Source organism: Quercus lobata, chromosome 12 (genome assembly GCF_001633185.2).
Source record: "Quercus lobata isolate SW786 chromosome 12, ValleyOak3.0 Primary Assembly, whole genome shotgun sequence".
In the NCBI taxonomy this organism is placed as follows: domain Eukaryota; kingdom Viridiplantae; phylum Streptophyta; class Magnoliopsida; order Fagales; family Fagaceae; genus Quercus; species Quercus lobata.
In genome coordinates this window covers 22,650,941-22,664,601 of record NC_044915.1, presented here as the reverse complement: position 1 = coordinate 22,664,601, position 13,661 = coordinate 22,650,941, and the positions used below count along the sequence as shown (strand labels likewise).

At 35.6% G+C, this 13,661-nt stretch overlaps 2 protein-coding genes across 3 annotated transcripts; both read left to right on the top strand.

Annotated features, from left to right (window-relative positions):
* The first annotated feature begins 3,297 nt into the window (after positions 1 to 3,297).
* LOC115969846 lies at positions 3,298 to 6,906 on the top strand. Of its 2 annotated transcripts, none has more exons than XM_031089472.1 (4): positions 3,298 to 3,852; positions 5,769 to 6,180; positions 6,249 to 6,329; positions 6,421 to 6,906. In XM_031089472.1, exons 1-4 carry the CDS (start codon positions 3,398 to 3,400, stop codon positions 6,739 to 6,741), a joined length of 1,269 nt encoding a protein of 422 aa, XP_030945332.1. In that variant the 5' UTR covers positions 3,298 to 3,397; the 3' UTR covers positions 6,742 to 6,906. The 2 variants fall into 2 exon arrangements, with proteins under 2 accessions (XP_030945332.1, XP_030945331.1); XM_031089471.1 differs by having other exon boundaries at positions 6,249 to 6,338.
* A 5,513-nt stretch (positions 6,907 to 12,419) lies between these two features.
* Positions 12,420 to 13,399, top strand: LOC115970406 (putative F-box protein At1g67390). The gene is made up of 2 exons (XM_031090044.1): positions 12,420 to 12,473; positions 13,052 to 13,399. Exons 1-2 carry the CDS (start codon positions 12,420 to 12,422, stop codon positions 13,397 to 13,399), a joined length of 402 nt encoding a protein of 133 aa, XP_030945904.1.
* The last annotated feature ends 262 nt before the right edge of the window (positions 13,400 to 13,661 follow it).

The following is a 13,661-nucleotide window of genomic DNA, read 5'->3' as shown; positions in this document are numbered from 1 at the left end:
GGGAAATATGAAGCAATGTTTCATTAATACATTATCCGTTTGATTACAGAAAGCTCACTAGGACGTGATACAAGGTTCAGTCAAGCTCAAAAATTGCAGTCTTGAATGGCTATTTCAGCCTTCAAAACTTGTAAAGTTTGATTCTCGTTGAATCCGAGTATGTGCAATAGTGGCTTTTACAGGATACCGGGAAGCAATACTTGTTTTTCCCTTAGTATTTTCCCTTCTACAGATTTTCTAATAGTTTTTCCTGGAGAATTTCTTCTTTCTTGTGTTTCTTTCTTTTTTTTTGCTGCCTTCTTCATAACCCATCCCCTCCTTTTATAATGGAGTTTTCTGGGCTTCCCGGGGAACCGTTGGTTCCCCTGTTTTGCTCTTTTACAAACAGAGCATGTCCTGTCCCCATCGTCTCGGTAAGTCCCTTTTCCGTTTTTTCTCATTCTTTCCTTTTCTCAGTTCTAATTCTTTTGAAAGCTTCTGGTTGGTCATCTTCTTTGGGACGTGCTGAGGTATGCCCTTCTCGGCATCCCCATTTCTGGCGTCTTCCACTTTTCCCTTTTCTTTCCTATTTGGGCGGAATCCTGTTCTGCCATTTTTGAAAGTCGTTTGTTATCATTCTTCTTCCCTGTCCTGGTTCCCCGAGGCCTTTTCTGTCTGTGCCATGAGAGGTCGCTCGCGTTTTGCTTTTATTTCTTGTTTTCTTCTTCTGTCTTCTTTCTATCGATCTGTCCCGGTCTTCCTTTTTCTTTGTGCCTGAAGGGATCCGTGCTTATTGATGGTTCCTGAGGATCCTTGCTTCTTATACTTTGCCGTGGTCCTCTTTTTTGGATGCTTCTTTTTTCTGGGCTTCAGGATCCTCTGGGCCTTTCTTTTATTCCCTCATGGGTCTCCCGTATCTATTACTTTGGGCTTAGCTTGAATTTTCCTTTTGGGCTTGACTTGTTCTTTTTTGGGCTTATTTCACTATGACCCTTTTTTAGACCTCAATAGACGTTTTCGCTGCGCTCGGCGTAGCTTCTTCTTTAAGTCATCAATTTCTTACTGTAAAGCCTTTCAATCGTTTTGCTTATGGGATGCATGACCTTTCCCTTTCGAGCTGCTTCTGCTCTTGTGGGAGGTGTTCACACTGCCTTCTTGCTGCTTGTCTTGATCTTTCTCCTGTTCGAGATTCAAAAAGTTGTCCTGCCGTTGGGAATCTGCGTGTCCGATTTGGCACGGACCTGATCCTTCTATCTCTAATGGTTTCACTTGTCGAGACACAAGTTGTTCCCACAGACGGCGCCAATTGTAGGGTCAGTTTTTACGGCCCAAGCCCAGCAAGTAGGCGACTCTGGCCCAAAGAACCCTATACAATGAATTTGTAGAGAGCGGGTTACAGAACTAGGACTCAACGAAGTGAATGTTAATTAATTTTAAGCCATGCAGCAGTTGAACGTAAGAATATCTCCCTTATCTTCGCTGGATGTTCGGTCCGAGAAAATGTGTGGGTGTACCTAGGTTACTGATTAAAGGATATAGTCTTACTCCCTTTCTTCTGGAGTTTTTCGATCCCTTCTTCAAGGGGATGCCCTTCTTTTATATAGACTCCTTAAAGTAATAAGAGCCCTACACTTGTTGATTATCTGGACCTTCACTTGAGTGTCTGTCCCATCGGACATCCACCTTACCTTTCTATGAGTTGCAGTGGCCAAGGTAACACTGTTCGCCTGTCCTCTCCACATTAATGCGGCCAGAAAAGTAGTTTCCTTGCGTTTAATGCGGCAATTGGGGTCTCCCCCTGAACATCCTATGCTCTCGTTCTTCTCCTTGCTTTGTGAGGCTCATCCTTACTACCAATATTTGTTTGGAATGACTCCTCATTATGGATAGGGTGCATGTTGGGCCCATATTTGGCACGTCTGAGGAGACATTCCTCCTCGGACGTCTTTTTTAAATAAGTTTGGACTTATTAGAGTTGGGTTGGAAGTTGTTTTGGTGACCCATTTTCTTCTTGGTTGTAGCTGGACTCTGTATAGGGCCCAAGGCCCGTTATTTAGCTTGGGAATTTTACCCCTACAGTACCCTATCCAGATGGCACAATACATTTTTTAGGTTTATAATTTGCAGCTCTACGGCTAGTATAAAGGGTAGGAATTGATTTGTAAGGAATTCATGCTTACCTCTTTAACCATTGATTATTCTTTTTATTGGAAATAAAATCTTTAAGAGGAGAGACCAAAAAAAAAAAAAAAAAAAACTTATTATTATTATTATTTTTTAGGGGGTGGCGTGGGGTTGGGTTGGGGTTATACTCTCCACATGGCTTTGTACATATGCTGCATAAATTTGAAAAGAAAGAAAAAAAAGAACAATTATCCAACTTCAAACCATTGTAATATTTCAATTAAACCATTGGAAAACTTAATGGTTTCGAAACATGCGACATCTGAGGCTTTAATGGCAAGAAATCTGATGGGCAAAGTTTTTTTGGGGACAGCTTCTAATGGACACATTGGTATATTATTTGGATTAAAAAATATAATTTTTTTTTTTAAATTCATAATTCTTAATCAAGTGATTCAAATTCTTGCATTTATCGAGGATCTCGAAGACCCCATAGAAAGGAAGAACTTGAAGATTCACAATAAAGAGAAAGAACAATGAAATGATCAAAAACAAATAATAGGAAAAAAATGGCTTAAAAATATATAATTGTTTGCCTTATGATGTACTCAATAATGAATAATACCTTAATTTGTAGCAAAATTTAGATTGAAAGATATATGGCATCAAAGAAAAGGAAATGCAAAAGTATATATCTTAAAAAAAAAACTATATAATATTACAGATTTGGAAAAAAAAAAAAAAAATCGGGCGAATTACAACTTATCTGTGGTTTGACCAAAATTTAAGTTGCATATCTGTGATTTGAAATTTGACACTTTACCCACCTGAGATTAGTTTAGTTAAAATTTTGTAACCCACTTCTATTAAAAACATGACTAAATATGTAATTTTGTTCCATTTTTATTTTTCTCTCCTCCAAAAACACAAAAAATATAACCAGACAAGATTAAATAAGTTAAAAAGAATCCAACAGAACACTTGTATTATGAGATTTCAAACCCCAGGTAGACAATTTAAATTTCAGTCAAACTTCAAATAGGTAAAGTATCAAATTTTAAATCACAAGTAGACAAATTAAATTTTGACAAAATCGTAGGTGAGATAAGTTATAATTTACTCAAGTAAAAAAAAATCTGATAAAAAAAATAGTATATTTTACCTAACGGCTAGACAAAATAATATGAAAAAAGTCATAGTTCAGCTACTTCTCTCTCCAATAATTGACCAAATCCTAGATTTTCTCAGCAACCAAACATCAAAATTTTTATCTCTATCCCGATCCTCTCGATAAATGGGACGAATTGTCTCTCCTAATTCTCAGCCGATATTTCCTTGTTGGGAGTCCACGTTAGCGAGTTCTTCTTCTTCATCTTCATCTTCTTTGTCTTGGTCAACTCCGACAACATCGACGTCGATTACAAAGACGGTGAATGGATCCCACAGGTTCAGCATCTCAGGGTACTCGCTCGTGAAAGGTATGGGGATCGGAAAGTACGTGGAGTCCGATTCTTTCACCGTCGGCGGGTACTCTTGGGCGATCTATTTTTACCCGGACGGCAAGAATGTGGACAATGATACGTATGTTTCGCTGTTTATAGTTTTGGCGAGCGAAGACACTTCTGTGAGAGCGCTTTTTGAATTGATGCTATTGGATCAGAGTGGGAAAAATAGGCATAAGGTTCACACCCAGTTCGGGAGGACGCCGGAAAGTGGGCCTTACACGATCAAAAATCGCGGTAGCATGTGGTAATCGATTATTCTTTTTAAATTTGGGTCTTTTATTTATTTATTTATTTTTTTTATGATCTTGATTATAATTGTTATGATTATGATAGTGTTTGTCATGTTTATGTAGTGGGTTTTTATTTATTTTTGCTAAGTGTGTCAATGTTAATGGGTTTGGCTTACTTTTAGTATTTTTTTAAAGGAATCCTCTTTTATTTTTTGTTTTAATGAGAGTTTGTCACATTATTTATTAACGAAATAAAATGTAGAGATTAAAATTTATTATAACTTATCACTGTATATTTAAAATAAAATGACATGTTCAGTTTAAAAAGTAACGGAGGTAACGGTAAATAAACCATGAAAGTTTTACTAGGAAATTGAAAAAACTTTGAAAATATTAATTATTTTTTCTTTTTTTCATAAAAACTTTTTAAAAATGGTTTACTAACTTTTTCCCTTAATTAAATTCAATCACATGATTATTTTGAATTATATGGTCATGGGAAAAGATAGAATTGTTTGTGTTTTAGTGGACAATGCTATTAAATTGAGGAATCTAATGTACTGCAGGATTGCATATAAAGTACTGTATATAAGTTCTCTCTAAAAAGGTTCTTTGTTGGATGATGTTTGTTTGAAATAGTACCCCCATGCTTGCATCTGTTACTTCATTTTGAACATCATTTTGAACGACTTAATGACTCATGAAAAAAATATCATGTTGATTTTTTAAAATTAAATGCATACCATTTACAAAGTTTCATTTAGTATAAGACGCAGGGAGTAATTGCTTATAGGATGCTGGCCCTGTACAAAACACAATTACGCACAATGTTACCATTTTTATTGTTATAGTTAATAATAATTTGATTAAGTATAAGAGCAATTGCATGAATTGTGGACAGAAACCAATGGTAAGATTACGAATTTTTGTTGTTGTTGTTGTAGAACTGAAGTTTTGAAAGAGGTTGATACGTACAAGTGGGTGGTGGTATGCTTGTTGAATTTGATAGGTAATGGTTTTCTAGGCTTGAATTTTAGAGCTAGCTAGGATTGTTAATTCGCGAACCCCTTATTGTTTATGTAAAGACGTAATTTCCTGGCAAACACTGTTCAAAATTTGTGTGGATTACTTGAATCATTAAAGCCTTTATTCCATATGATGTTAGCTTGCTGGATGAGTAACTTTCTCGACTAGTAGGGGTCTGCTACATGAACTCTTTTCCGCCTCCCAGCTATATAACATAAGAAAGCCAAATAATGTATAAAATATATTTTTTGATAGGTACAAATGATGTACAAAATATGAAGCAACAAGCATCTATTGTTAGACTCATAAATTTCTAGAGAGCTTAGCAACAAACAACATTACAACAAACATATCCATGAGATTAAATTGAGATCGGTAGAATAATCTTATTATTCCATATCGCATTAGAATTAGATGGAACCAGACAGAGGGTGTTTTTCTGATTTATGAACTTTTTTTGAGTACCTGTAAGGAGTTGTGAACTCTCTTATATGTAATTCTTTGGCTAGATGTATATAATTTTGTAGATGAATACTTTGAAAATGTAGTGGTGTTAATGTTTATTTATTGTGTATGGTTTCATTTTGAGCTATTGAAGAGATTAATAGAAGCAAGATGTAATATTTGGCTCATCTAATTAGTTCACCACATATTGTGTTGTGAATTTGTGATGACAAAATCTTGTTGATTAGGCGTGATACCTACCATGGACTTTTCAGGTGACAACTATGTTTGATTCGATGACTACTATATGCATCTTGTGGGCGTAATGTTTTTATGCTATTATGTTAATACTTATGACCTACATGCAATCATTTTCAATTGTATACCTTTGCTTCATTTCTCATTTAATGTAATCAAGTGGCAAGTGTGGTATAATAGTTTTGTTTGTTGGATGTTGCAGGGGTTACAAGCGATTTATCAAAAGAACTGATCTAGAGACATCTGACTACCTCAAAAATGATTGCCTCAAGGTTCACTGTAGGGTAGGTGTTGTGAGATCATACAAAATTAACATTGGTCAGAATTTGGGGCAGCAATTTGAAACTGGAAAGGGAATAGATGTGAATTTTGAAGTTGATGGGGAAAATTTTGCTGCTCATTCTGTAGGGCATAGTTCTGATTATGAAGGTTCATCGCTTGAAAGGACTGCTTCTCAACCCTCTAGTCATGTTGAAGACCCCAGTGGTTCTTTCCTGGAGAGGTACCCTCAGTTTCCTCCATGGTCTTGCCAAGTGAAGAATCAAGATGGATCTATCAGTTGTATGCAACTTGAAAGGCCAAAACAAGCTCCGAATGTTCTATGGACAGGCCCAGTATGTCTTGCATTCATCTAGTCATGCTTTCCACTTTTGGTGCATACCTAATAGTTCTCTTCATGCAGATTGGGGTTGATCTTGTTGATGAGAGCATGTTGATGATTGAATCTCTTAAACAAGCCGTTTATACCCAATCGGACCAAAAGGTCTCTTCGGTGTGTTCTTGCTCTTTTGTCTTTTGTAGATTCCATGTTTGCAATTTGTGAAGCTGGGTTCTTAGATCATTTATCCTTGCAGAGGGCCCAGTTGGCAAGCTCACCGTCTCTTGTCCAAACTTTGGAGAAATGGTTTGAAAGGCTTAGAGTTGGAGCTTGTCCAAGTCGATCACATCGGGATGATGAAGGAGGTTCTGGGAGTCGTGGTACAAGAAGGCCGTCTCGTCGGAGAACCCAAGGTCCTTCTGATGAAGATGAAAACAATCAGCCCCGCCGATTCCTTGCAAAACACGGAAACTTGCTTTGTGTTGTTTTCTTGTTTTATTGTTTATTTATTTTTTTGTTTACTTGTTTTTTTTATTTTTGGGTCCGTGATCTAGGGGTGTTTAAAAAGCTGCTCTAACCACACGACTATACTTGAACCAACCAAAACTGACTACCAAATGTGGTTGCCGCAATGCCAACAGCGGTGGAGGTGTAAAAACTGCATATGCACCTGCAGGTGCAAGTGTGATGCGGTTTTCAGTTTTGTTTTCTGAAAATTGCCAATATATGGATTGTAGCTCTATTTGTGTGTGTGTGTGTGTGTGTGTGTGTGTGTGTGGGGGGGGGGGGGGGGGTTTGGTGTGGATTTGGTTGATACTCTCCACACGGCTTGTAACGTTGCATAAATTTGGGGAGGAAAAAAAACAAATTATTCAACATCAAGCCATTGCAATACATTAGTTAAACTTGTCCGGGTATTGGAATATTTTTGGCTTTGAATTTGTAAGAAATTAAAAATTCTTATGGTCTAGTAATCTAATTCGTGTAACAAATACTGTATAACTAATACTTGGAATGTGTATGGATAACGAGCAAGAGACCTGCGTACGTATTAAGCAAAGGAAAATTTTGAGAACTGATAAAATTGGCTATTTGGTCATTTGGAAAGAACATTCATGCAATAGAAGTTGAGCTTTGATTTTTGGGACACTTCTTCTATGGGAACTAGGCATGCAGGACACTTGAAAATGATTGTGAAAACCTCCTTTGATTATTTAATAGGAAGTGCCTTAGTTTTCCCATTTAGTTGGAGAAATGGAAAGTGAGATGATAAAAAATGAAGAACGATAGAAAAGTGGAAGAATAGAAGATATTTTAGTTTTTCCTTATGGTATTTGGTTTGAAAGTGGAAAAGTAGATGGAAGAAAAAATCTTTTGTTAATTGTTATGATAGAAAATAGGCATAAATGTACTTTTGATCCTTACATTTTGCACTTTTTTCATTTTGGTCCCTATATTTTATTTTTAGCACTTTTAGTTGCTAAATCAATTAATGCGTGACATTTAAGTTCTTTCTGCTAGCCAACTAACGGGAAAAACTGAGGTGGCAGACGGAACACCCTATTAGCTGACGTGGCACTAATGTAGCGATTAAAATATTATTAAAAAATATTATTTGGCATTTTTATATGCCACGTCAGCATTTTAATTTTTTTATAAAAAGCTATGTCAGAAAATTTAAACCAAAAAAGAAAATAAATTAAAAAACAAAACTTAAATCTAATTAAAAAATGGTTTCAAAAAAAAAAAAAAATCTAATTAAAAAACAAACACAAACACAAAAATAAAAGGCCCTCCTTCATTCTCAACAAAATTCTATCTCAAAAACTCTAAAAATTCTATCACAGCTCTCTGTTTTTTCTTCGTTTCTTTCAGAAAGAGCTTGTAGATTTCTTTTCAGATTGTTGAATCTTGACTGTACAAAAAAAAATGTTTGTTAAAGGAGAGGGTCCCACCATCGAAATCGATCTCGGCAAGACCTACTTGTGCGTTGTAGTTCGGAAGCACGACCTTGTCGAGATCATAGCTAACGACTAAAGGACCCAACGACGCCGTCTTATGTCGCTTTCACCGATACGGAGTGTTTAATCGATTTTAAATTTTTGGGTTTGTTTTTTTATGTGGGTTTGATGATTTTATGGGTTTATGGGTTTGATTTGTTGGAGGTTTCGGTGGAGGATGGTGTTTGGATGGAAAATGGGAACATCGCTAGTGGTGGTCCTGGCATGCATCAAGAAGAGAATCCATTGCCCATGAGTGGGTATCTGGGTTTGTTTGAAACTTGCATGAGTGGGTATCTGGCTTTGTTTAAGACTTAAGTTTGTTTAGATTTGGGTATCCTTGCTCTTGTTCTGAGTTTGTTTGTATTTTTGTTTTTTTGGAGACAACGTGGAGTTGTTTGTTTTTAAGGGGTTTTTTGTGTGTTTGTTTCTAAAGAAAAATTCTGGGTTTATAGGTTTGCTAGAGATTGAATTGGTTACTGGGTTTATGGGTTTATTTCTTCGATTTATTTATGGTTTGGTTTGATTTCTTGGATTTATTTCTTGTTTTTCTAGATTTAATGGAGTAGATTTGGTTGTTGGATTTGGATTTGGGGTTTGCTGGAGATTGGTTTATTTCATGGATTTAGGAAGAACACGAAGAACAACTTCAGTTCTTAAGAAAAAATAATGAAGTAAAAAAAAAAAAAATTTTGTTTTTTAATTTATTTTGTTTTTTGGTTTAAATTGTCTAACATGGCTTTTTATAAAAAATTAAAATGCTAACGTGGCATATAAAAATGTCAAATAATTTTTTAAATCGTCACATCAGTGCCACATCAGCGTCACATTAGCTAATAAGGTGTTCCGTCTATCACCTCAGCTTTTTCCGTTAGTTGGCTGGCAGTAAAGACTTAAATGTCATGCGTTAATTGGTTTAGAAACTAAAAGTGGTAAAAATAAAATATAGGGACCAAAATGAAAAAAAAGTGCAAAATGTAGGGATCAAAAGTGCATTTACGCCAAAAATCAAAGAGTCTTTAGCCTTTTTTTTAAGGTAATTCTCTTACCAATATGGCTGACTAGAATCTCAACACATATAGGAAATGGGCTATTTTTGTTTTCAAGAAATTAGTGATAGGGTCGATTGTCATTAACTCTTCTTATGATTTTTATTAGATGCATGGGTGAAAGAACATTGATTGTTTGAGAAAGGATTGGGCCTTTTTGTTGACACTTGAAACTTACAATTAGGAGTGTGCAAACCATCACCGGAGCTGACAAGACCGACCGATGCCGACCATCCCACACCGCCACTAGCATCGACCGATGGAGCCGACGCCGGCGATTAGAACACGAATGGAGCTCCGATGCCGGTGCAGTGAGGACATCGGAGACGCAAAGCACGCACCGAGTATGGGGATCCACTCTTGAAGAGTATGGTGGTAGAGATGAAAAAAAAAATATGATAAGTATTGGGGAAGTATAGATAATATCAATTTGATACTTTTTGTTGCTGTTGTTCTTGACCCAAGGTATAGATTGAAGTATGTAAAGTTTTGGTTTAGGGAGTGGTATGGAAAGGACAAGGGGGATGCGATGAGCTCTAAGGTTTGGGATGCATTGAAGAGGTTGTATGTGGAGAGAGTGGGTCAAAAATTAGCTTCGAGTTCTACTGGTAGTGGTGCTTCATTGTTTAGGGACTCCAGGCCAAGTGTTGGCAATGCTTCATTATCTGATTGTATTAAAAGTTATAATAATAGGTTTAAGCAACACTTGGCGGACGAGGACAGTGTGGAAACCAAATCTAAGTTGGATAGGTATTTGTTGGAATCTTTTGAGGACCCTGATGTGGAAGATTTTGACATCTTGATGTGGTGGAAAATGAATTCTTCTAGATATTGAGTCCTTTCCCAAATCGCTCGTGATGTGTTGGCTATTCCTGTCTCTACAATTGCATCCGAGTCTGCTTTTAGTACGGGGGGGCATGTTTTGGATTCGTTCTGTAGTTCACTATCTCTTAATACAGTTGAAGCCTTTATTTATACCCAAAATTGGTTGAAGGATGCAAAGGAAAAAAGACCAATAAAGCTTCGGGAGTGCATGGATAATGTGGAGGATATGGATGGTTTTGAGATTGACACTGGTAAATATATGTTCATTTTGTTTGTTGTATATATCAATTGCTTATTTATTTGCTTAATGCTTACGAATCATTTTATTTTGAATGGGATTGTAGAAATTGCATCGGTTTTCCCAATGCCTATGGAGGAGGATCCAAGCACTGTTGTGTTGGATGATGATGAGTGATGTGCTACTCTTTTCTTGGAGTTAGTTAGTAGTTAGTATTATATAAGTATACTTGCTATTATCATTCGTTTGTGTTAATTATAAATATTCTATTGTTCATAAACGTTTTGTTGTTATTAATACGTGTTTATTTTGTTTTGTTTAGTATTTTGTAGGAGTTCTAGAATGATGCATAGTGCACAGACTTACTGGACAACGGACTTACAAAAATTAGCATTCTTTTGCCTATATGTTAATTATATTTGTACATGTTATTGGTAGTGGACTTTTCACTAATAGTAGTTATTTAGGTATTCATGGGTGGGATTATTTTTGGGGATACAAGCAATTAGCATTCTTTTGCCTAAATGCTAATTTAATTTGTATATCTTTCTTTTGGCATTTGTGGACAGTGACAAATGGTTCTGTAATACGTTATTAAGTGGATACATTAACACTTATTGTTATTGACACTGACACACACAGTGACATTAATGATATTATATGCTACATGATAGTATTTTGAGAGTTGAACTCTTATTCAGACAATTTCAAAATATTTTTGCATGGTGAATGAAATGAAAAAATTTGGATAGTTTGGATCATTACTATTTGGGTGAACAAATTTTTTTATTGTTGAATAGATTTTTTTTTTTATGTGAACAGATTTGTTGAACAATTTTTTTTTTTGGATATATTGATATATTGAAATCTTGAACGGGTTGATATATGTGAACAAGTATTAAAAGACAGATTACTTGAAATCTTGAACAAGTATATGTGAACAGATTGTGTGTGCCCAATTTTGAACAAGTTGATATATGTGCCCAATTTTTTTTTTATTAAAAAATTTTTTTTTTTTAATATTTCAAACCGATCAAACCGACCTCAAAAAACCGCACCGTTATAGGTCAAAAAATCGACCCTAGTGGTGTGTATCGATTCCAATTATGAAAAAACCGATCTCTATTGGTTCGGTAATAAATTTAGAAAAAAACCACCTCTACCGAACCGCGCACACCCCTACTTACAATTGGCCTTCTCAACGTTACTGGTAGAGTTTGTAGGTAGGGCTGTAAACGAGCCAAACTTTGTCGAGTAGTACACGTTTGAGCTTGGCTTGTCAATAAAAATCAAATGCACGAGCTTGAGACAAACCTAAAAATAATGTTTGAACTTGAGCTCGTGAGAATGCCAAAAAGTTTAAGCTCGGCTTGGCTTGACTTGATTAATTAGTCAAGCCAAGCTTGAGCTCAAACTCGAGCTCAAGTCAAGCTTTTTAGCTTGGGATCCAAAAAAAAATTTCATCATCAAATGCTTATATCACCAAAAATCAAGTAAACAAAAAATAATAATATACTCATTTTATCATGCTTCTAATTCCACCCGTGATTAGAAATTGTTCAAATTACAACTTTACATAATTAAATCCATCCATTCATCATTCATTGTTTATAGCTTGAGTAATTGTTCAAAATACAATTTTTACATCCACATTTGTCATCTATGCAATTATAATCTTCACAAATCTAAATAAATTAACATTCCAAAACATATATGAATAAACAAGCTATAAATTAACATTCTAAAACATATGTGTAATGTCATAATAATGAGCTTATTTAGTAAACATATATCAAGCTATAAATGAGCCTAAGCTTGGCATGTTTTTATCGAGCCCTATTGTTCAAAAGCTTGTTCACAAATATATATATATATATATATATATATATATATATATATATTTTTTTGTTTGGGCTCGGCTTGTTTATCAAACAAGCCTTAAACTAAAGCTCAAGGTTGGCTTATTTATAAACAAACGAACATGAACGAGCTTTTTATAAAGTCAAGCCCAAGTTTTTCATGATCGGCTTGATTCATTTACAGCCCTAATTTGTAGGGTTTTCTTTTGGGGTGTGGAAACAGTGTTCTTTTCTGTTAAGCCTTTTTTCTTCATCTCTTTTCTTCTATTTTCTCTGTCTACTTTATGGAGTCTGTTCTAAGCAAATGGAATGGAGTTTCCATGAATGACAAAGAGGAGGTAATTCAGGTTAATCTCGATGGAAGTGGCAGTAGTAGTAAGGAGTTTGTTTTAGCGGCAAAGTGTCATTCTAACGAGGCGTATTCTGAAATATAGTCTATTGGCAGAACCTTCAAACCTAAAGAATATCAACTCACCCCGAGTGCTTACTACTTTTTATCTTTATTGCTTTAGATTTGGTATTTGATATTCAGAACCTAAACTACGCATTAACCCATCACTTTTTATCTGTGACTAAAAGTTGATCACCTGATCAATTGTGGCAAAAATTATGTCTAAGCTTTTTAGACCCAAATAATATTTTAGTCCAAATGTCTTGTTTCGTAGACTGAGTTTTATTGGGTGTCTGCCTTGCATTTTTATGTATGCTTTTTAACTACTGTATTAGTAGTGGACTACATATAATTTTTATAGTTTATCCTAAGAAATCAAATTATTCTTTCAAATTTATCAATAGCCTAGCCATTATCCATTTTTTCCAAGAAAAATTCTCTCTGCATGAAATTGTTTTCACCAGAAAACACAAACTGTGCTGGCTGCTGCTAATATGATGTATATTCCTGATGTTTGCTAGCTAGGTGGTTGGTGCTGAGGATCATAAGAGAATGAGTGACCATATCAGTGAATTACCGGATGACATTCTCATCAACATTCTCTCCTCTCTAACTCTAAGAGATGCTGTCAAGGCAAGGTCACTGTCACCTAGATGGAGACATCTTTCCGCACCCATCTCCACTCTTCAGTTTGATCTATTTACCATGTTTGGAATTGAATATGATGAAAACAAAGGCTACTTCGATACACTGCCTGCAAATTTTGTAAATGAACTTAAGCCTAGATTTCTCACATCAGTTGATCAGTTTTTGCAGCAATATATGGCTCCAAAGATAGGAACACTCATGGTTCACTTCTTGTCTTGGCAATGAGTCTGCTTCTCATATAGATAATTGGGTTACCTTCACTGCTAGAATGGAGGCCAAGAAAATTGCTGATCTTTACTTTCCTTCTTTCTACCAACGGAGTGAAAACTATAGTTTCCCTTGTCATTTGCTTTACTCTCACTTGAAGCATTTGCACCTAGGAGCATGCACATTTAGACCCTCTCCTGAGCACACAAACCTATTAAGCTCTTTGGCTACCCTTGACTTGAGTAATGTAATTTTAGATACAAATAATGACGTGGAGAGT

What these genes read in the sequence shown, in the direction of transcription:
- LOC115969846 (XM_031089471.1), top strand. Translation starts at nt 3,398, where the DNA reads ATGGGACGAATTGTCTCTCCTAATTCTCAGCCGATATTTCCTTGTTGG. An exon ending in AAAAATCGCGGTAGCATGTG is followed by an intron (nt 3,853 to 5,768) that starts GTAATCGATTAT and finishes TGGATGTTGCAG; the next exon opens with GGGTTACAAGCGATTTATCA. An exon ending in ATGTTCTATGGACAGGCCCA is followed by an intron (nt 6,181 to 6,248) that starts GTATGTCTTGCA and finishes CTCTTCATGCAG; the next exon opens with ATTGGGGTTGATCTTGTTGA.
- LOC115970406 (XM_031090044.1), top strand. Translation starts at nt 12,420, where the DNA reads ATGGAGTCTGTTCTAAGCAAATGGAATGGAGTTTCCATGAATGACAAA. An exon ending in CCATGAATGACAAAGAGGAG is followed by an intron (nt 12,474 to 13,051) that starts GTAATTCAGGTT and finishes TTTGCTAGCTAG; the next exon opens with GTGGTTGGTGCTGAGGATCA.